This window comes from Vanessa cardui, chromosome 8 (assembly GCF_905220365.1).
Source record: "Vanessa cardui chromosome 8, ilVanCard2.1, whole genome shotgun sequence".
Lineage (NCBI taxonomy): Eukaryota > Metazoa > Arthropoda > Insecta > Lepidoptera > Nymphalidae > Vanessa > Vanessa cardui.
This window is the reverse complement of record NC_061130.1, coordinates 8,295,914-8,320,189: the sequence shown is the minus strand read 5'-3', so window position 1 is coordinate 8,320,189 and position 24,276 is coordinate 8,295,914. Positions and strand designations below refer to the sequence as shown.

The 24,276-nt window shown below is 31.9% G+C and overlaps 1 protein-coding gene and 1 long non-coding RNA gene across 3 annotated transcripts in view; one reads left to right on the top strand and one right to left on the bottom strand.

The window, feature by feature from the left end:
* The first annotated feature begins 5,939 nt into the window (after positions 1–5,939).
* On the top strand, positions 5,940–7,459 carry LOC124531974. The gene is made up of 3 exons (XR_006966617.1): positions 5,940–6,100; positions 6,265–6,430; positions 7,252–7,459. It is a non-coding gene; the product is annotated as an uncharacterized LOC124531974 (long non-coding RNA).
* A 69-nt stretch (positions 7,460–7,528) lies between these two features.
* LOC124531972 (inactive pancreatic lipase-related protein 1-like) overlaps positions 7,529–24,276 on the bottom strand; it is a 42,897-nt gene continuing 26,149 nt past the window's right edge. The window contains exons 1-8 of one of the 2 annotated variants that reach the window (XM_047106575.1): positions 14,187–14,380; positions 13,794–13,851; positions 12,304–12,442; positions 11,538–11,651; positions 11,270–11,421; positions 10,134–10,354; positions 9,594–9,750; positions 7,529–9,225 (exon numbers count right to left, since the gene is read on the bottom strand). In XM_047106575.1, coding sequence (XP_046962531.1) covers positions 9,120–9,225; positions 9,594–9,750; positions 10,134–10,354; positions 11,270–11,421; positions 11,538–11,651; positions 12,304–12,442; positions 13,794–13,851; positions 14,187–14,319 — 1,080 coding nt within the window. In that variant the 5' untranslated portion in view covers positions 14,320–14,380 and the 3' untranslated portion in view covers positions 7,529–9,119. Of the gene's footprint in view, positions 9,226–9,593; positions 9,751–10,133; positions 10,355–11,269; positions 11,422–11,537; positions 11,652–12,303; positions 12,443–13,793; positions 13,852–14,186; positions 14,381–24,276 lie in introns of those variants that run through there. The other variant, XM_047106576.1, reaches the window with a different exon arrangement.

Below are 24,276 nucleotides of genomic sequence, written 5' to 3'. Positions count from 1 at the left end.
ATACATTTTACTAATCTACATAACATTTTACTAATCTCACCTGCCGACTATTGTTTATCGTAATGGGAAGAAATGGCCAATCTGCATAATTTTTAGTGTGTCATTTCAAATGAAATGTTTTGTAATTTATTGGAAATCGAAAATTAAACGAATAACAACAACAGCCTGTAAATTTCCACTGCTGGGCTAGAGGCCTCCTCTCCCTTTGAGGAGAAGGTTTGGAACATATTCCACCACGCTGTTCCAATGCGGGTTGGTGGAATGCACATGTGGCAGAATTTCTGATATGAAATTTGTCACATGCAGGTTTCCTCACGATGTTTTCCTTCACCGCTGAGCACGAGATGAATTATAAAGACAAATTAAGCACATGAAACAGCGGTGCTTGCCTGGGTTTGAACCCGCAATCATCGGTTAAGATGCACGCGTTCTAACCACTGGGCCATCTCGACTCACAAACGAATAACCTTTTGTTTTATTAATCGTCAGTTGATCGATAGGTAATGAATCTAAGCTTATGCATTGGATTAAAATTTGTTTAATTCTTATACAAAATATTTGGCAAATGTTTCCTTACAATTTTCTCTTTCACGGCCGAGCATAAGATCAATTACAAACGAACTGTGATGACTGTCTTTGGTGAAATCTAGGAATTATGGGTTAAAATTCACGTGTACAGCCACAGGATCACCTTGGCTCTTCGGGCTTAAATAGCATTTAAAAGGGCGTATAATCGTTTAAAGGTATAATTAAGTCATGTCGTAGGATTGTACAACACGTTCAATTTGCTAATCAAATTTCATCTCGGATAACGCATGTCATTGTTCTCTTTATAAAAGAGTAAGGATTTGATTTAATGATGGGGATTTCTTTTTTCTCAAATTAACAAAACTTTTTGTCCTCTCGTGTAATTGGTGTCATTTCTCATGATTTCATTTTTATTATTTGAATATACTCAAGTTTTTCCAGACCTAATCACAATTTTAATTGGAATATTACTGAACAGCTGATTAAAATGTTAAAAACTTAGTTAATATTTGTGAAATATTTACCTTCGAACAGCTACCTTTTATTTTATATTCAATAAAATTGAAAATATGAATTTAAGGGTTATTTTTATTGTAAAAAATCGAAATTATTAGAATGGCTTTATGTGGAAAAGCCTTTACTACTACCTTACTTTACATGGAAATTATGAGGTTTTGAAAAGAATCAATCAATTATTAGAAGATTCAAGCACTTTCAGTTTCAGTTAGCAGTGTCAAGATTATTACCAAGGACTGTAAAATGGCCTTTGGATTGTAGGTAATAATAATTAAATAGTTAAAATAAGTGACGTATAATAATATTATTTAATTTCCAAGTTTGCTAGTGACCTTCGTGTTAGCGTTTGGTGCATACTGGGCAACGAAGTACACTCTGATGCCCATGGATGTTGTGACGAACCACACTCTACCAATAACGACTACAACAGCAAAGCCAACTACGGAGGAACCACCAAGGGAACCGACTACAAATGATCCGTATTTCGACGAACTCACCACACCTACATTTTCATTTAGAAATCGTGGTTTCGTTCTAATTTAATAGAATTAAATAAATAGAGACGTTTGTACGAATACGGTATTTCATATAAAAACTGTATAAACCTACGCTGACTAGTAATAGCCGATTTGAATATAACTTTCGTTTTAAGGGAAAGCATAAAATTTATGATTTCTCATTATTTAAATTATGTTTTTTTATACTGAATGCAACATAGTGTCGATATTTTCTGGAATATGTATATGGTGGTGTGGCCAACACTAACTGTTGATAAGCGTTGGTAATAAGTACATTTCAAAATGGTGTCGTTGAAGAACATTTTGAGTATATATAATAATATATATGTATTTGAAGTTTCAAAATATATTTTTTATATAAACTGATTGCATCCAGGTGTTCATTGCACTTTAGATGGGTATTTTGCCTAAACCGAATCGATAGTTAGCCCGTTTTAACTCCGATAATATCAAGGTTACTAAAAAACGCTTAAAACAGTAATCTATCTTGTTTGAAACCGCAAAAGATAAACAATAAGATCCGTATTTATCGTAATAATATTGTATGTGATAAATTATTGTATTATATCAATCACTAACAAAATATCTATTTGTTTTGTGTAATTAGATAACTAAAATTAAATAAAAGTATATATTTTATATTTATATCTTTTATTTTTTGTATATATTTTGAGAAATAAATGTCCGTGCACTTACAATCTACGAATATAATACACAACCCTCATACTAATCTAATTTATAACTAATAAGGATATTGCATAAACAAATATCACTGCTCTAAGTGGGTAGGAAGTTTTTTTATAAAGTGTTTTCAAATTGGATGATTACGTTAGGTTAGGTTAGGTCGGTCAGTCTTGTATATTCCTTCCATTAGGTAAAATATTTTAAGTGCTATTTAGAAAAACTGCGAGGTGCGTGTGTATATTTTTTTAACAAAGTTTCCATGGGTCAGAATTTTATCTTCTTTGAAGTACTCTAATTCGATGAAGCACTTGTGTAGAAACTTAGAATAGCTTGACACGAAACTATCGAACAAGATTTCCTATGAGTTTACGGTTTTGTTCGAAACTAGAAACTTAATACTTGATACGTTACTTTTCACGCTCTACAATTTAGGTCATTGTTTTTTTTCCCAAACGTTATTTTACTTGAATACAACGATCAAATCACAGAAGGGTGGAGTGGCAAAATATTACTCTCACCGTGCTTTCTTTGCCTGATTTGTTTGTAAATTTAGTTTTCTTACAAATAATCATGATTTTTGTCAAAGACTCTATTAAAAACGATTTACCGATTTTAAGAATTATCAAATAAAAAACTTTGGTTCACTTTACCTGGTAAATTACAAAATCGTACACTTCCTTGTTATTCTTAAACAAACAGTTAAAAGTATGGACTGTTTCAATAATATTCTTTATTTAGAATTTGCCATTCATTCAATATAGAGCTATATTTTTAGAATCGTTGGATTATGACTATTATAGCTGGAACGTGAGTTATAATTAATTATGCATTTATGAAAAACTTAAAAGTCTTTCTAATTTATAATTAAATTTTTTAAACAAACAATAACATTTTAAAAATACTTAAAATCAATCATCGTCATCGTCACCATTCCCTTACCTATCGCATTAACTTTGTCGATTCAGTTTCATATATTTAACTAAATAAAGCATATTTTAATTAATTAAAATATATTCAAAACAAAATTATATAGAAGACGAAAAAGCGTAAAGATAACATTAGTTGACTTCCATACCGGTCATATTATATATAGAAATTATTAAAGTATCATAATGTTTCGCTAATCTTCGGAAAGAGTAATTACGGAGCTGCCTCCCGGTTCTTCTCGGTAGAATCTGCACTCCGAACCAGTGACATCTTTACTTTATATTGTTTTATAAAAGACAATTGCAAAGTGCTTGTAAAAGAATACTAAAAAAAAGATTTGTTTTTAGCTCGGCATAGTGTCTTTTGCCTTTGATGTCTCTCCATTAATATTTTAATTACTGATTCCTTCACCATTCCACCCTTCACTAATTCCATCTATTTATTGATCATCTTCTAATAGATATTCATTTAATACTTAACATTCTTCTCGACATTACTTATCCATATCATGACAATCGATTTCCGCTCAGCTATTCTCTTGAGGAAACGTATTATATTTCCTCTTATATTACATTCAACTTTTATATCGATTCTTGTCTCGATAACTTATTGTAATTATTAAATATTTATTAACATTCAAGATAATTATTTACACTGCCAAAAAAGGTCTCAAGTATGGTAGCAACATTTTTCCTTTATATCGTAATTTTCCGATACTCTGAGCACAATATGCATCACCTCCTTTCTGTCTGGGAATGGCTGGTAGGCTATTTATTTATTATTTATTAGTAGTTTTATGACAATAAAACGGATAGAAATGTACTTAAAGTAGAAAATTCTAAACGTCAAAAATGAAACGTCTTTATTAATAAATATGCATTATATACAATGGAAGTGGAATATTTATATATATTACTTCCTTAATTACTTTGGTACAGATTTAATTGATACAACGTTTCTTTTCAGATTTCTTATAACAGGAGCTCTTATGGTTACCCTTTATTTAGGCATGAAATATTTAATGAAGATGGATAGAGAAGTTAATGATATACCCATGGCAAATTTTACAGGCTTGGATATATTTAATAGTGTTTCGTGAAATGTCTGCCTTATTCAACTATTGAATTAAATGTAATAAGTGTGTTTTAATTTATTAAATATAATGTAAGGATTTTCAGTGCCTATTTAATTTTTTATACTTCATGCTATCCTTGAGGGAAAAAGATCTTCTAAAGGAGAAGAGGGCTTGGTATTTAGTAATGACAATTCTAGTCTGTCACAATCTATTACGTAATAGCTCTACTATTTATATAACATAAAACGTTCGAAATAATTTGAAGCTGTGTTTTTGTTGTTTTACTAACGTTTTCTCCTTTTTAGTGTAATGTTATGTGATTAGCACTTTTAATTTTTCCACGTGGCTTACCCACGCTTTGGCTCTAATGACCTACCATGAAAAATACGAATGCGTATATTTTCCATGCGAATACCAAGTTGCTATCCATATGCTACGTATCTGATCGGATAGACCGATTTTGATGATTATTTTGCGATATTTTTTTGACTGTATTATGATATTTATCTAGTAATATTTTAAATTAGACATATTGGTTAGTGTGGTATCATCTTATGGGTATGTAATGCGGAGGAATGAGGAACATATTGTGAGGAAGGCCTTGAGCATGGATGTGGATGGATATAGAGGTAGAGTACGACCAAGGAAACGATGGATGGTTTGTGTGAAAGACTATATGGTTAGAAAGAATGTTACTTATGAGATGACGTCTAACAGAGAAGTATGGAAGGAGAAGACATGCTGCGCCGACCCCAAATACAATTGGGATAAGGGCAGGAGGATGATGGTACGTGAAGCTGCGATTGATTTTTTTTTTTGCAAAATAAATTTAAGTTCAACAGTATGAAGTCGCAATAGGCAACTAGTTATTATTATTAATTGTAAACGTAAACCTAAATATTTATCAGTTAAACGTTATGTTGAAACTCATAATAAACATTTAATTTCTTCAACCTTGTTGTTTACACTGGTAGCGTCATCTAATACAATAGGCTCTGTGTTTATTATGCTTTTAATATTTAGACGACTAATCTACAGTTGTGATTGAGATATTGACCGTGATAGAAATAGGCTAGGAAAATATTTGCAATACGTGTTTAAATGAACAGATTTTTTTTAAAATAATTTTATCCAAAATGGGAGCGGGATTGTAAGTTTATAAATACAATTATAGTAGCTAATTGTAAGTTACATTTAAGACTATTTTTCTAATTTTTTATTTTTCAAACCTTGATTGATTTCATTGCTCTTTTTATCAGACCTAACACAAAGTACATTACGTACACAGGCCGTAATGAATACAATATCTTAATTAAATTAACTTTGTTCCTTTAACTAAACGAATTTTAGGTACAATTGATATAACATCTTAATTCACAAAGTTGGTAGCGCACTGGTGTTGGTGATAGTGTAAGGAATGGTCAATATTTCTTACAACTCCTATGTCTATGAGTGGTTATGGACACTTATATTTTATCCTTTACATTATTTTACGTCATAATCTATTTTATCAGACATTCTCAATTAATAACTTAAAAAAATTGTAATGGTTTCGGGTAGATTTAGCATTCGTAAAATTATTCTGACCACGAATTATTTAAAACACAGATTATGAACATTTTTACAGAGAATATTGCACAATAATTTTTGATAAGATATATTTTGTTTTCATTACGGATTAAAGTCACGAAGTCAACTGCAAATTAACAAAAACAATTATTATTGTTGTTTGCATATATAATTAATTAAACTCCAAGAGAAACTTCGACTCAAAAATGTATCCACAAATTTAAAATTACCTCGTTGTTGCTTTCCGCTGCAATGTTGCCATGATAAAGATTGAAAAACTCAGGTATTTTACCTCATCACATTCAAAGTCATATTCTTTATCGATTATCAAGCAAAAGTTCATTGTATTAGTAGAGGTCATCTTTGTACCTATATATATTAAGATCACATTTTAATATGATCAAATAACAACATTCCAGTTTCCATGAATGTATGTGTGTATTTCAGTGTGCTTATATTAGGCGCTGTTGCTTTTTCTGCATTTTGGACTACAAAATTTTTATTGGACATCTATTCGGCATCAAAAACGAATAATGTTGTAGTACAGAATATGACACTTCCTAAGTATAACGGAGAATTTGTTGAATACACTGAATAATTTAAATTATCGAAGGTATGTTTATCTAATAAAAAGATTCCTTTGCTTCTCTACTTCTGGCATTTGTTGGTATACTAAGTTGTTTGGCTATAGATCAAGAGCTCTCGGATTCAAATAGGCTGACATTTAAATTAAAAAAAAAGATGCAAGGCACTGCTACAATTCCGAGGCTTTTGATATAAGCTATAATAAGCTAGGCGTGAATCTGCGCTTCTGTTCTTTAAGAGGAAATACACTTATGTATTATATTCTCTCTTACGTAGTAGACCAAAAATTTAAATTTAATTAATAAGATAGTATATTAATTATAATAGCTAAATACATACCAGTGAAATTGACTCACCAAAACATTATTTATAAGAAACGAAATTATGTAATGACCAAAAGATCATTTAATTCTAGACACTCGGTAGTCAAATTGTCAAAACTGTATTGGTTATATTTGACAATTTGGTACCATGAACACGTATACATTTTAGAATTTTAATTTATTTTTAAACATATATAAATAATTATAGGTGTAATATCTATCAATCTATATTTTAATATTAGGTATAAATGTGAAAGTAACTTTGTCTGCCTGTTAGTCCGTCGCTCTTTCAATCAAAACCAAACAGCTGAACCGAATTTGAAATTTGGTGTGGAACAAACTTGAATTCCTAGGAAGAACATAGTCTAACACATGTCAATCACCCTTTAATGCGAGCGAAGCCGCGGGCTTCTGCTAGTTTGTGATAATTCAATAATTTTGTTAAACAAATTGATTAACTTAGACATTTTCATAATATAACAGTTTCGAGTTAATATGGCTAATAATTATTTGTGCTTCATTTCAGATTCCTGTTAACTGGCGTTTTAGCGTTTGGTCTATATTTGATTACCGAAAAAATAAGGATTCATTTCGTCAAGTTTTCTGAAGACGAATATATGGGTAATTCAGATGACATGGTTGTGCAATGGATTACGAATAGTTCAAGTTTCGGTGTAAATGAATACAAATTTATTTCAAATGATGGAAGTACTTAAGATTATGTAATTAATAAAATATGATCACAAGAGCTTGAGTCAGAGATTCAAAGGGTTAATTTTTTTGTATTAATTATAACAATGATGTACTTTGGTCAATTTATTTTTATTTGTATACATAATTCCTACTGTATAATAAAATTTACATTCGTTGTAATACAATATTGTGCGTATAATCTACTCATGTATTGTGTTTCAAATCGACTACGTGAAATTCTATATTAAAATTTTTTACTAAACATTAAATACATTTTCCGTAGATTTTTGGTTACAGTAACATTTAAACGGGCATTTGGAAAATCGTAAGTAAATATATTGAAAATAACACAAGTAAATAGTATATTAAAAAATAAGTCTATATTCATTTAAAAATTGTAATATTATTGAATATACGCAATTAAATTCAAATTGTACAACAAATGTTACTAATTATTCGGTCATATGGCTGTTTCAAGTTTTCTTAAACTTCTTTTGACTTTGTCTTTATATTTTGTCCCAATAATTGTGATGATCCATTGTCAACTTCCATAGAAGTTATAATCGCTGAACACTTTTTAAAAACAGTCAACAAGGATGATGTATATTGAAACACATAATCATTTTTAATCGCATTTATAATTTTGTACATAAATTGTTATGTAGTTATGACAAAATTTGGTGAAAAAACTTGTAAATTTATCAATTAAAATAAAAACCATCCGACATTTTTATTATGTAACTTTTTTTAAAAGTAGCTGTCAGTTGCATCACTAACAATTAAATGAAACCGATTCCGTACCCGTAAAATGAAAAAAAAAATTAAGTACATTATATAAAAAAAAAAGTTCTAAGCGTTTCCTACATCTCTACTATACAATTCCAAAATATGTTGGCATAACTTCTATTACGTATTCGATTTTCAAACATTTAAAAATATGTTGTTGAAAAATTAAGTGTTATTTTTCGATTTTTGTTCTATAACAAAATATACAGATACAAGCCATTTTTGTTGATGATGAATATAAATAAATACAGATAGACAAAATCAGACAGCCCACAAAATTTCGATTGGCTTCACTTCAACTATCTCACTAGATTAAACTATGCATTGTGATAAAATTATGTAATATGTATTGGACTCATGAAGTATCGACTAAATGTACATTTCAGTACGTATCGTCAATTTCAATGGCAGGAAGAGTGAAGATAAATTAATATCTTTTAATTTATGGTCATATCCGTATTGGATTCGTGAAAATAGTTTAATTATTACATGCCATTGAAATATACTATAATTATAAACGGACCTTTTGTCAGAAAATTTTTTAATACATAATAGTAACATATGTAAAATAAATAGGAAAAAAATTACATTTTTGACACGTTTTATGTATACAAACATAAAGACCAATAAAGCTTTATTGATGTGATTTTAATTAATGTATTACGTCGAATCAAATATAAATAAATATAAATTGTATAATAATATATATCTTACGTTCTAGTTGTGCAGGTACATGTTATAATATTAATATAATGCTGTATACAGCAGGACCAATATTTATTTGAACCAACAACACCTTAAATATGTCATTTTACAATACAGTAGTCATATTTTTAAGCATTTGGTCCTCAGTGTAATATGAAGACAATTTGTAATTAAGTAGAATCACCTTTTTCTAACAATATATATTATTTTTTATATCTTTTTCCCCTTGTTACTTTTACTTTTTGTGTATATACCGTCCATTCCCTTACCAAACGGAGATTCGCCATTTGTTGTTAAGTAATATGATCCACGAGCACTGAAAGAAATAAAATAATTTAGTTTACTATTTTACAAAAGTTAGTTATGGCTTTGTGCATGTACATTGAATTACCGCCACTACGGTCAGTTATTGTTGGCTTATATTTTTAACGATTTTTTTTTATTTTTCCTTGAAATACCATTAAAACCAGCAATGTAATTTAAATTCGTATTCATAGTTATAATTACTTTTCTTGTGATTTAAAGTACAATGTACTTATTTGCTCCTAGATATATCTCGGGATTTTTGAGTTTACAAGTACGAATGTACATTTAATATAAATGTATTGAAATCGATTACGTCATATTACAGACTTGGAGAATAATAATATTATAATAAAAAACAATGTTTAAAACTGATATAACCTTGTGTCGCAATCCGCTCCCATGTACACCATTCCAACTTCTGGTGTCGGATTTTCTCTAAATTTGTGATAAGAATCAGCTGGTGAGGCTGGAAAAGCTTCGGGGTTCCGTACTGACTCAGCGTAGAACCTCCATGACCGCCAATGGCTACAAAGATCTGTCAAAAATTAATAAAATTTGAATAACCTGAGAAATTACGTAAGTATCTAATATATTTTTCTATGTTAATTTTTAAACACTAGAAAATATAGTCCTAATTTATTTTCATTTATATTTTCAATTTATCAATAAATATTTGATTTTTTTTCAATTGAAAGAACAACTACACCTCCTTGCACTTATCTATCTAAAAATCAGCAGTAAACATATTTTTTTAGTGCTCACATAAGAGTTGATAAGTTAATTGAACAAATGTTTTATGAATATATATCGAAACAAAAAATATAATTTAAGTATTGCAGAATAAGGTAAGGTAGTTTTCAGGTAACATGTAGGCGATCTTATGTGTAGTCATTTCCTATGTATGTCCTATTTGCTTACTGTCGTCAGAAAGGGGCATTGGGGCGAATCGAGGGCATCCTGGTTGGATACTCTTTCCTCCGTTCGGCCAAAAGTCTGCTGTGCCAGTTCGGACTGGTGCACCGTAGCCGCCAGCATCCGTATGTATCACATCGACGAATTCTGCGTCCTTATCTGTGACATGATCCATCACTACACCGTCTGGATAAAACGCGGGAAATGCTGGGTCTAGTGCTGTTACCCTGAAATCATAGAATTAACGATTTGAATTTCATTTGTTAAAGAGTATGAGTACGAACTAACCTCGGGAGCAATTTATTACAAAAAAAAAAGTATGATATATCATATATCTTATTGTCTAACTCAGAAATAGTGAAGCTGTCTTCAGTGTAAACATTATTAGAATTAGATTTTTAGTTCTGGGAATGGCCGCCTGCATGCAATCATCAAATTCTACCTCTTTGTAATACATATAAGTATAGATCATAACTGCATGATGTGTATTTAAGATGTATAGGTATATGAGTACATAGGATGTGATTTTTGTTATAATTTCCAATTGGTAGGCGCACTGGCTAGTGGGCCACTTAAAACTACGAGATCACCACCCATTTATAATATTCGATCATAGTCTTTTATGAAATTAATCCTGTTTCCCTAGTGTTTTTCAAGGATCTTATTAAACTTGTCCAAAAAAACCTATTGTAGCATTACTTGAGATAGGAATACAGGTAAACTAAGAATAGAACTTATCTTAATAAGTATATATTGGACTCTATTCTTTGTACTTATGATATAAATTTACAAAGCTTAGTTGCTTATAATTATAAACATCCAAAAGTAATTTAGCCATAATCGGTGTTTACGTCATTTTTTTCGATGGAAAAATTATAGCGTGTACCATTATAGCTTAATAATTACAAGATTTTTTGTTTGTCGGACCTTGTAATCAAAGCATAAAAAGACCCATACATAAAAAAATGTTTTAGTATGATAAAACTACTAAAGACTTGTTTCCTGTTTATCGTTAATTTTAGAATAACTTGATTGGAAGTATATAGAAGATCTTTTCGAGAGAATATAGTTTAAAAAGAAAAGACTAAGACCCAAGTTATACAACAACAGTTTTCGTTCTCGTAATGTTGAATACTAACTACCTTTTAATAGTTTTGTTGTATTTATTCTTGAGCTCTCTCGCTAAGTAACCAGCTACGTGACTTCCAAGGGAATGTCCTATAATCTGCATTTTTTCCATTTGTAGGCCTGATTCTATTAAAGTATTTATCTGCTCTGCGGATGCAATCCCGACCTGCGTAATTGAAATAGTATTTTAATTAAAATAACAACATTCTTAACAAACTGAGGAGATAAAAACATGACTATCTTGCTTGTGTTTTATAGGAAATAAAATAACAGAATAATTACCTTTTTAGTATTTCTTGCAGCATTAACTAAATAAGAGCCATGAGCCATATTGGACCAGTCTAGTAAAACAATGTTTGTCGCCGGTCTCGATTCTAAGTACGCATTCACCATGACCTGTAAAAAGGTAATTATGACATAATAATAATATTTTAAGTAATGGATATCCTCAATATTTTCTGCTGCGTGTTTTTGAACGACGGCTTTAGCCAAATCAAGGTTTTAATCTTACGGTCAAGTTTTGAAGGTCAAACACAATAAAAAAGATGCGAGTAGTCGTATTGTATGCGCGTTAGAAGTCATACTTCTTTTTCTTCGATTAATGAAAATTTAAATAATTCATTTGTAGTAGTTTATATATCAATAAGTATTATAGAATGTATGAATACGCACTTTAATTACGTGAACTGTAATGTATTATTATATTTACTATTTTTTGGCCACAACAGAGTGTCATCATAAAATTTGACCCTCAACACGCTTAAAAAAGTATATCTTAATACAAAAATAATTATTGCCTAATTAATTTCATAAATTCGGCTTGTTAATGAGTGTAGTAGTTACAAATTGAATGCATTAAATTCTACTTTGCTAGTCATTAGCTTATTGTTGTATTTATAATGCACTTAATTATTTCGTTAAATATAAACTTAAATACTTCGATATATATTTTATGTATATAAAAAATTGCAGCTTTATACATTTTTTTTGGCTGATAATAATATATTCTTATAAAACATTTAATTTATTATAGAAACAAAAGAAATACCTGTACACTTTCTTGCTGAGCCGTTTCTATAAAGCCATGTATGTAAAGGACGGTGGGATTACTGTTTTCGAAGCCTTTGACCTCGAGTAGTCGACTTGCCTGGCTAAGCGGTATGTCTACATATTCTTCGAATAAGTTTCTGAAAATATATTGAAAATAGGCATTAAATAAGCCTCCGTACGGAACTCGCTTATGAGATAGCGTTTCAATTATGTGTGATCCGCCTCATCTTTGAAGATATGGAACGTCGAGCTTATTTAACTATAGTTCTGTTTTCGATTGGTGGATAAACATCAATCATGTGTTCATTTTTTTTTATTTAATTTTTTAGTATCGTTTACGTTCACGGCCGAACATGAGGTGAATTATAAATACTGTTTTCCCACATATCGACCTTTGAATAAGATATACGTTCTACCTACTCGGTGATTTCGAGTCCTTAGAAATAATTAAGACACAACTTTTAACTAAAAATAAAGTTCTTTCAAATTTATATCTGAAAATTAGATTTTCGAATTTGAAGCTTAAATCAACATAATAAGGTTGATTTCAGTATATTAGCAAGAATGGTTATGACTACTAATGGTTGTGTTTTGCAAGGTTTATTTTTAAACAAGCTGTGCCCGCGACCTTGTACGCATTTGAATGTAACATAAAAAAATATTGTAGCCTAAGTTACTCCTTATTATATAAGTTATCTGACAGTGAAAGTCCCGTCAAAATCGGTCCACCCGTTCCAGAGATTAGCCGGAACAAATAGACAGACAGACAAAAAATATATTATTTTGGTATTGTATACATACATATGTATTAAGTAAAAAGGGCTATTTTCATATTAAAATTAGACACTCCAATTTTATTATATGTATAGATAAATGCGGAAATGTTAATTTTCTTTTTATAGAAATAGATAGTTAATTTAACTACTTCTATAATAAAGTCAAGAATAATATGTGACATCTACAATGTCTATAAAGATATAATTTATTAGCCCGACTTCGTACAGATAAAATATATATGATAACTTTACTTGTCCCCATGATCAAATACGACGTCGTTTTCAGATTCTGGATGGGTTCATTATTCTAGTCTAGCAGACATGGATTAAAATGAATAATAAAATATGTTATTTATTTCATACATCTTTAATTAAACATATTATATTATCGTAACCACATCTAGCAAGCTGTCATGGAATAAATGTAATTGAATATATTATATACACACTGTTACGTTAAGGCCGCGGGATTAGCCTTTAGCGACAAGACCTTGCATTATACCTAAGGTATTTCCCACTGTTTTTGTAACTAATTTATTAAGAAGAAATATCAAGAATCTTGTTTTGTTTTAAGAAGTTTCAAAATATTATAATTAAATAAGCTGTAACTACAGCTTTTTTTCAGGTTCACGCTACTTTATTTGGTTAAATTTGTGAAAAATACTGATTACAATTTCTAACATTTACTTATTAATAAAATGAAAATACATACCCATTATAAAAGCGTAGATATATATCTTCTATTCGATTTGTTCGATCTGGTAATATTCCTGAAATTTAAATAGACATTATTTTTTTACCATTTTCAATATCATGAATTTTAAACATCATAATATATTTAACAGCATTTCGCCACATTAACAAAGTTTCAGTTTATGACATCACACTAATTTAATGTAGGTCGGATGATAAAAATATGCTAAAAATTTTTTCGTAACATGTAAGTTTAAATTCTTTAAAAATATTTTCTGTACCGCCTAGCTTAAGACGATTTTTAACCGCATGGATTAACGTTACCTATTTATGGTCAGTCAAATACATATATATAACTAATATTTAGTTTTGTTTCACATGAGACGCATTTATAAATAAAGTGCATACATACCATTTGGCATTACATTAAATATATCCAACTGATTGATGAGATTTGCATACTGTGCACTGGCAATAAAAAATATTTGAAAAACGAAAACGATTTTACACAAGACGTTCATCCTAGTACAATTGAATTTTGTCATTCATAGAGATTATTTCTTTTGATATACTGTGTTTAACTTAATAGATCATTTGAGGAAATGCTCGCATGTCTAAGCAATGACTTACAATTTAAATAATTTATATACTCTGATCTGTTGATAACTTAAAGGTCTAATTCCGTATACATGTAATATATTATTATGTACTACATTAGATCTATTTGACCTTAAATATTACGTCTCACGTTGCAAAAGTACCAACTATAATTGGTTTATTATTTTGTTATGAATTATAAAATTATAATATAAATTAATTATATGTCGCATGCGTTGCAGATAATAACGGTAAATTGACTTTGGCACTGTAAACAAATTACTTTTATTAAATAATTTAAAAAAAAATCGTATTCATGACTTCAGGCTACCGAACCCAAGGCAAGAAGAACCAAGGTATAATTCAAAATTTTATTTATTGTTCATTTATTATATATATATACTGAGGCACATGTTTTCGTTTACTCTAGTCATAGGGTTAACTCACCTTTCAAACCGAAAACACTACAATACCAAATCGTAAGAATATGTGATGAGTTGCTGTTAGTTTCCCAGACTGCTTTGCAGAAATACCTACTACCAAGTGCATTTTTTCTGTATAAATATCTTATTTTATGTCGAGTAAAAAATTACAATCAAATAATTACATTTTTTTCGATAGTACATACGATGTACGAGATAAAACGAAAAAAAATTATGAGGGAAGGTAACTCATCAATATCGTTGAGAAAGTTTAATGATACAATAAAAGTAAATATTTTTTCATTTGATCCATAACATTCGACACAACAAAAACAACGCACAAATTCTTAGTTAAATATTATTTTAGATGAATTCCTTTACCACATAACACGAGATGAATTGTAAATACAAACAAATATGTTTTGTACAAACAAGATTAACTTATATATTATATAATTTAAACAACAACATGCAACTTATCGTTTGAATCAAAATACTCAAAATAAACATGGTTAGATGGAGTTCAAGTATAATTGTCCAATCGATTTTATGAATTATATTTTTTAGTTTACTATTTTTTAACTAGATGGCGCTAGTAGTACATTGAATCACGCTATCGTTTGGTTTGGTCAAAGGTATATAGTTTAAGTATGGAAAATAAATAAACACCTATACGTTCCGGGAAGTGTGTTTCATTTTAGCATGCATATCACTATCCCTGGCTTTGTAGACACATTAACATATGGTCCTTCGAGCCGGATCGTTTTTTGAAGAAAAAACCTTGGTACACTGACAAGTTTCAAACAGTCCAATTTAGCGTCAAGCCATCAATATTCAATAATAATTACAAGTGAGGAGAGATTATACAACCATACCAGCTACAGTGGCGCCCCTGACGGATAAACGAGGAACTACAAACAATGGTAGCGTAGTCAAAGAGCAGCAGTAGTAGCGGTGGCGCACCCTGTCATTTAAAAACCTACAGAACAGCGGCAGCGCAGTCTAGTGATAAAAGTGGTAAAGTGCAAATAAACTGTGAGTACGCTAATTTGAACCTTACAAATAGTCTATAATTAACTTTGATAATTATACTTGAAATCTTGAACTTGCAATTTAAAAAGTGTTAACGTAAGACTTAGAATAATTTCTCAAAAAGTGGAGAGACGGGGAACCTATGTCCAAAATTTTACAAGTGCACAACTTTAAAACACTTAGAAAAAATTTGGAATCCTGGACATAGATAAAATATTGAACATAAAATAAATTCTAAACATATAAAATTGCAACATTACATGGTGTTAGACATATTTAAAACTTTAGTGATTTTAGTAGGTTACCAAGCTTTAAGTTGAAGAAATCTGGAGTTGCATCTTTATTATTAAATTTTATCAGATTAAGCGTTGTTAAGTTTATATAAATTTTAACAATGGAATCTTATGCGCAATTACAAATTGATTTATATAATAATATGTGTAAAGCTTTTACAAACTTTAAGAAATCTCCGAAAGTAAGACTTACTGAAGCATATGGGGAAACCCGATTAGAAAATTTAGAAAAACAGTGGAATAGATTTACGGATAATCACTCAAAAATTGTTATGTTACCTAGAGATGTAAGTAAAGGCTCGGATTATCTTTCTAGCGATTTTTATGAAAAAGTTGAAGAGTTGTATTTAGATTTTAAAACAGAACTTAAAAAGCTGATTAAAACTTATAATGTATCCGAAGAGTTTCAGTCTAGTTCAAACACAAAAGAGTTTAATGTTAGACTTCCCAAAATATCCATTCCTGTTTTTAGTGGCAAATATTCAGAATGGTTCTCGTTCCGAGATCTTTTTCTTTCTTTAGTGCATAATAATCCAAGTCTGGATGATGTTCAGCGGTTACATTATTTAAAAACTCAACTTCAAGGTGAGGCAGAACAATTAATAAAACATATCCCCATTACAAAAGCCAACTACAAAAAATGTTGGGATTTGATAGAGAATCGATATAATAACAAGCGATATATGTGTAATTGTATCTTTAAACGTTTGTTTGCTCAACGGGTAATGAACCATGAATCGTCCAGTGGTTTAAAAGATCTTCTTGATACTACTTCAGATTGTATGCATGAGTTGTCAAATTTAGGTATTAATGTTGATTCATGGGACCCTATTGTTATATATGTTGCCAGCTTGAAGTTGGACGCTGAAACTCGTAAACAATGGGAATTACATGCTAATAGTTTAAATGAAGATTTACCTACCTTGACTCAATTTAAAGATTTTTTAGAAAGTCGTTTCCGCGCCTTAGAGTTTATGGAACCTTCAAAAAATAAAGCTAAAATAACCCCAAACACTTACCAAACTAAGTCCTTGCATGCCGCTTCAGATGTTAGATGTCCTCACTGCACCGAAAGCCACAAGTTGGTCCTGTGGTAAATTTGCCAAGGAAGATGTAAACGTACGGCAAGATATTGTGAAGTCATTAGGACTTTGCTTTAATTGCCTTGGTAATAATCACACCGGAAAGATATGCCGTGTACCAACGACATGCCGTATTTGTAAGAGGAAGCATCACACACTTCTTCATGGCAAAGCCAGTTCGTATACAGTGACAGTTGCTACAGATATAGATGTATCTGATGCAACTGAAAATGAACAAGAGGAAACCTACCCGGAATCGTCAAACCTGACGAATGAGGTCACTAATGGTATAATTAGTAATTTTGCGACGAAACAGACACGTACACAAACATTATTAGCTACAGCCCTGATTAAGGCTGAATCCAAAAACGGAAACCCTCAGATACTGAGAGCCCTGCTTGATCAAGGATCACAAACGTCCTTCATATCTGAAGCAGCGGTGCAACTTTTAGGAGTAGACAAAATTAATGCAAGAAGTTGCATCTCTGGTGTGGGTGGAGGTCAAGGTGGCTTAACTACAAAGTATGCAGTTAAGGTTAATATACAGTCACTTCATGATACTTCATTCCAATTGCAAGTACAAGCTCACGTTTTAAAAAGAGTTACTTCTGTTTTACCAGAAAGAAAATTCGTATTACCGCTTTGGGCAGATCTAGGTCAAATTGATCTGGCAGATCCGCAATACAACCTCCCAAATAAGATCGACATCTTATTAGGAGCTGAAGTTTATTGTAGCATTCTAAAACAAGGTTTAAAAAAGCACCCGACCAATTGTATGATCGCACAAAATACTTACCTTGGATGGGTATTGTCGGGTCAAGTAGACAATAACGAAAAATTAGGCAACTGCCACAATCTGGTTGCGAATCATGCCAAGCTAGAAGAAAACGAATTACTGAAACGATTTTGGGAATTAGAAGCCGAGCCAAACATGGTGCTCGAGAAAGTCTTCACTCCAGAGGAGGAAGAATGTGAAAAGCATTTTGCTACTACCACCTATAGAGACGAGACAGGTCGATACGTGGTAGAATTGCCTTTTCGTCGCACAAAACTTTTTGGTCAATATGGAGATACGAGAAAAATAGCCGTAAAGAGATTAATAGCATTAGAAAAGAGATTATCGAAAAATCTTGATCAAAAAGAAAATTATCAAAAGGTTATAAAAGAGTACATGACCCTCGGTCACATGGAACCAATAAGACATGAGTCAGTAGAAAGAGAAGGAAATGAGAATGTCTGGCTACCCCATCACGCGGTTATTAGACAAGACAAGAGAACGACGAAAACTCGTATAGTATTCAACGCTTCAGATAGGAGTGCCAATGGTATATCTCTCAATGATACATTAATGGTCGGGCCTACTTTGCAATTGGAACTACGTCAAGTTATCATGCGATGGAGACTGCATCCAATTTGTCTTACGGCTGACATTATCAAAATGTACCGTCAAGTTAAAGTAGCCAAAAAGCACGTAGATTATCAAAGAATAGTATGGCGTGATGATTCGCTATCTGAAATAAAAGACTTTCGACTACTAAGAGTAACGTTTGGTACATCCTGTGCGCCTTATTTGGCGGTCAAAGTTTTACAGCAAATCGCTATAGATGAAGGAGAAAAATATCCGTTAGCAGCAGGAAGAGTAAAAACTGATTTCTATATCGATGACCTCATGACCGGATGTCAATCTGAAACAGAAGCAAAGGAAATATATAAACAGATGAATTACCTATTAGAAAAGGGTGGATTTAAGCTACAAAAATGGACTAGCAATCGAGAAGAATTGATGAAGTGGTGGCAAGAAGAAAATATAGGAATAAAGGATAGAGAAATAAATGAAGACAGTGTAACTAAAATTCTTGGTCTTACCTGGAATCGATGCTCGGATACATTTCATTATGTAGTAAAAATGCCTACAGAGATGCCTGAAACTAAAAGACAAATTATCGCTGAAATATGCCGTTTGTACGATCCTCTTGGGTGGATAGCTCCGTGTGTAGTCACAGCAAAGGTTTTTATACAAAAAATGTGGCTTACAGGACTTGACTGGGACGTTAAATTACCATCTGAACTTTTGCTTGAATGGAAAACCTACCGGAAAGAATTGTGCAATTTGAGTCGCTTCCAAATACCCCGCTGGGTTCAAAAGGCAGATAGTGACATACAGGTAGAGCTACATGGTTTTAGTGATGCATCGACTGTAGCGTATTCAGCCGTCGTATATCTAAGATGTATTACAGCTCTAGGTCAGGTTGAGTCCCATTTATTAAGCGCTAAAACTAAGGTAGCTCCAGTGAAACAAGTGTCTGTCCCACGTCTGGAGTTGTGTGGAGCTGTTTTGCTTACTAAGTTGCTGGCTGAAGTGTCCAATGTTCTCCAAATAGATAAAGCGAATTTACATGCTTGGACGGACTCTACGATTGTTTTGGCATGGTTAAGCGATCATCCAAGCCGATGGAAAACCTTCGTGGCAAACCGGACATCTGAAATTCTTACGCGTTTAGATGCAGCTCAGTGGTCGTATGTCAAGACGAAAGATAATCCCGCTGACTGCGCGTCACGAGGTGTAAAACCATGCGACTTAATATCGGAGGAATTGTGGAAGTGTGGGCCAACTTGGCTACGCAACAACAAAATAGAATATGCGAAACCATTGTCTATATGTACCAAAACGGATTTAGAAACGCGACTCGTAAAAGCACATATGGAAGTCATAAACTCTAACAACGACGCTGAAGATTTAACCCTAAGGTTTTCATCATTACGAAAATTAATAAGAACTCTAGCGTACTGCCGAAGATTCCTAAGGTTGACACAGCCAAATGTATATAAAGAGAAATCTTTACCATATCTTACGGCCACAGAACTTCAGGATACACTGTTCAGCTGTGTTCGACAGCATCAATCTCATTTTTTCGCCGATGAAAAACGAAATCTTGTGAAGTCAAAGAATGTCGGAACTAAGAGCAAGATAAAAGCTCTAAACCCATTCCTCGATAAAGTTGGACTCTTACGAGTAGGAGGTCGAATGGAGAATTCAGAGTTACCAGACAATAGCAAACATCCTATTATTATTAACGGAGACTCTCATATAGCCAAACTTATTGTTACTGATGCTCACGAAAAGACATTACATGGTGGTCAGCAATTAACGTGTAATCTAGTTAAAACAAAATATTGGGTCACTAACTTAAAAAAATTAGCCAAAAGAGTAGTTCATTCTTGTATTGCTTGTACAAGAAATGCGGCCAAATTTCGAACTCAGTTAATGGGTCAGTTGCCACCTTGTCGAGTAACACCTGATAAGCCGTTCGCAAACTCCGGTGTCGATTACGCGGGACCCATTGCCATACGTACATCGAAGGGAAGAGGCCATAAATCTCATAAAGGGTATATTTGCCTATTTGTTTGCATGGTCACGCGAGCTGTTCACATTGAAGCCGTTTCAGACCTCACGACGGAAGGATTCTTAGCTGCTTTTAAGCGTTTCGTCGCCCGAAGAGGTCGCTGCAATCATTTGTGGAGCGACAATGGCACTAATTTTGTCGGGGCCTCGCGCGAGCTTAAAAACTTATTTTCACACGAAAAGTCGTCTATGGGAACTGAAATCGCAGCGTTACTGGCCAACAATGGTACAGAATGGCACTTCATTCCGCCGTATGCACCAAATTTCGGTGGACTATGGGAGGCAGGAATAAAAAGCACAAAGCACCATCTGCGCAGAGTTATAGGCGACTCTACCTTAACATACGAAGAATTGTCCACTGTTCTAGCACAAATCGAAGCATGTCTCAATTCGCGACCACTTTCAGTTGCTGGATCAGACCCAGACAATGCATTACCATTGACACCTGGCCATTTTTTGGTTGGCGAGCCATTGTTAACAGCCCCTGACCACAACTATGAAAATAAATCAACAAGCTCACTGCGTCGTTGGCAATTAACACAAAAAATGTTGCAGTGTTTTTGGAAGAGATGGTCTCAGGAATACTTGACCCATTTCTTTCAAAGATATAAATGGAATGTAAAAATCCCAGAATTGAAAATAGGAGATGTGGTTTTAGTGCGTGAGGACGGCTTACCTCCTGCTAAGTGGCTTTATGGAAGAGTGGTAAATCTTCATCCGGGAAGAGATAAACTCACTCGAGTAGTTTCTCTTAAATATAAAAACACGATCGTTCAGCGTCCAGCTTCGAAGGTTTGTCCCTTACCACTTGCAACTTAAAAGTGCAACTTCAATCTTTACTAAAGTTTTTTTTTTTTTTTTTTTATTGGTTTAAGTTTATTTCTGTCTTCTTTATCTAATATGTATAAATTCGTATATTTAAGTTAGCTGTTACGTTACTTCGTTTATTATAATTTATTTTGTTATTGTGATGGGCATATTGAAGGACTATTTAGTCCTTGGGGGCCGGTATGTCCAATCGATTTTATGAATTATATTTTTTAGTTTACTATTTTTTAACTAGATGGCGCTAGTAGTACATTGAATCACGCTATCGTTTGGTTTGGTCAAAGGTATATAGTTTAAGTATGGAAAATAAATAAACACCTATACGTTCCGGGAAGTGTGTTTCATTTTAGCATGCATATCACTATCCCTGGCTTTGTAGACACATTAACAATAATATTACGAAAACAAATTACAATATTAAGATTGTATATAAAATATATCAAATTTGAATTTGCTTTAATATATGTATTTGTCGACAGAACGCTAAAATCTCTTGTTCTATTATCATGTTAGACAAAATAGCTATAAATCATCTGAGTTTATCTATGAACAATAATGTTCTGTTAATTTATCTACTGATATGAGTAAAAATTACTCACTCCATGCGAGATAAAAATCGATAAGATTATCCGTTTATGTCCGGAAAGATAATTTTATCTATGTGTGTTTTTATTATTGTAATTTTCTTTCTTTTTTATTCATAATTGTTTTTTAATGGTGACGTACCTTAGAGTGTTTGACTTGATTAATTCTTGATAAAATTGTAATCATTATTAAATGTACACTTGAATATTTGTCGATTAAATTACTGAACGCATAAAAAAAATTATGTTAAAATGTATAAATTGATTTCGTTAAATGATATACTGTGTGTAAATAAAACTGAATATAAACAATAGCTAATGATAGAAATCTGAAAACTATAAAATCAGATAGTAGTACTATAAATAAGCATTCATTTTAGATAATTTTGTATCCTTTTCACTTAGTTTGATTTCCAAACCAAAATATTTGTTGTTAAAAAGAAACCTATATTGTATTTAACAATTCCGTGTTTCTTTCAGATATATATATTTGCGGTTAAAATGAATATAATTTAAGTTAAAATATAATATAAGAAAAAATATTTAAAATTTTATTTTATTCACAAAAAGGCATAAATACTTTAATGATGCCTATTATATTCTTCTCTCTGCCTTCAACGTTGAAGTAAGCGTTTGCATTTCTAAGATCAAGCACCTTAGGGCTTCTGACCTACATTTCGTATTTAAAATTCTTTTTCTACTCACTTTTTATCAAATAAGATTTACAAGATTTTATGTATTTAACGTTTTGAATATTATTATTCACTGCTATGAATACACAGGAATAAGTGATACAAATGCTTGTATATTTAACCCGTAGCTGAACAAAGGTCTCGTCTTTGGTATGGTTGTGTTACCTGCCCGGGATTGAACCCGCAAACTACCTCAAACGCAGGCCAATTTTAACTATACCATAATAATGACTATTTATAATTAATAAAAAAACAGGTTATTGTAATAAATAAATATTCTACTCTAATCCCAATGTAAGTAGATGGAGCAATGGTTAAATGAAAATCAGAAGTAACGACAGTATTACACACACTCTATTAAACACTCAGTCCCAAGACAGCATAGAAAACAATTGAACTTTTTCTACATCGACACGGCGGGGAACTGATCCCGGGGCCTCGGAGTGGCGTACCCATGAAAACCAGTGCACACGCTACTCGACCACGGAGGTCGTCATACAGCATTCATAACATAGAGTTTCTAATACTATTTGGTTGTATGATGGCCGTTGTATTGTGAAAGTATTTTGTTCTGATCTTGCTCGGTTCTTTTTTATTGTTATTTGTAAACTTGTTTGGGTCAATGCGGTTATTTATGTTTGTGTTTGTACCCCGAGGTATTCACGGAGCGTTTTTGTTACGATCTCACGAGACAAGCTTGTTCTTTTTCCTCGAATACAGGCATTTTAAATATCTAAGCGATTTCATGGAATCTCCTGTCCGTTTCAAAATAGACATTCAAATGCAGTATAAGTATAATGACTGTCTAATATCAGGTTTGAGTTGCAAATTATCCGATACAACTTGTGGGTCACCTTTCGGTATGTTGATTGTTCTTTGTCAGAAGCATTCATGCAAGGGACAACAACGACTGCAAAGTTTATTTGAATCGAATCAATCTTATAGGAACACATACAGAACGAACGATACATTTGTTTATATTAAACTCCTACATATGTATGTCGTATACGAGCTGCTTTTGCGGTTTTACTAGCGTTTAACTTTAGGTAAGGCTCTGCCCCTGTAAATCTTAGTGTAATATAGTCTACATCGTATCTATGGCTACTTCAAGTGCTTTATAACTGAATAAACGTCAACTAAATAATATATATTGCATATTCTATTTTTTAATATATATTATAGTTACCTTGTCTGTATGACTTTAAGCTGAAAGGCAGAAGATTAAATGTTCTGCCTCATTCAAAAGTAACGGGAGTTCAAACGTAATGTCTCTAAGATATATTGTATACAATTCTATACACCTAACATTTCACCATACCTGAATATAGCATAATATCGTTCGTGTCGGTAATTACACTGGCTCACTGATTCTTCGAATCGAAACAAATCAATACAAAGTATTGATGTTGAGTGCTAGAATAATTGATGGTACTACCTATCAACTACTCCAGACACCGTAGAAGTAAAGACTAATAAACAGCTTTGACATAGAATTGACGGCATGTTTTGGTCGAAATCTTGAATAATCTATGGTCTATCGACCATTTCATTAAGTATTAACGAAAAATG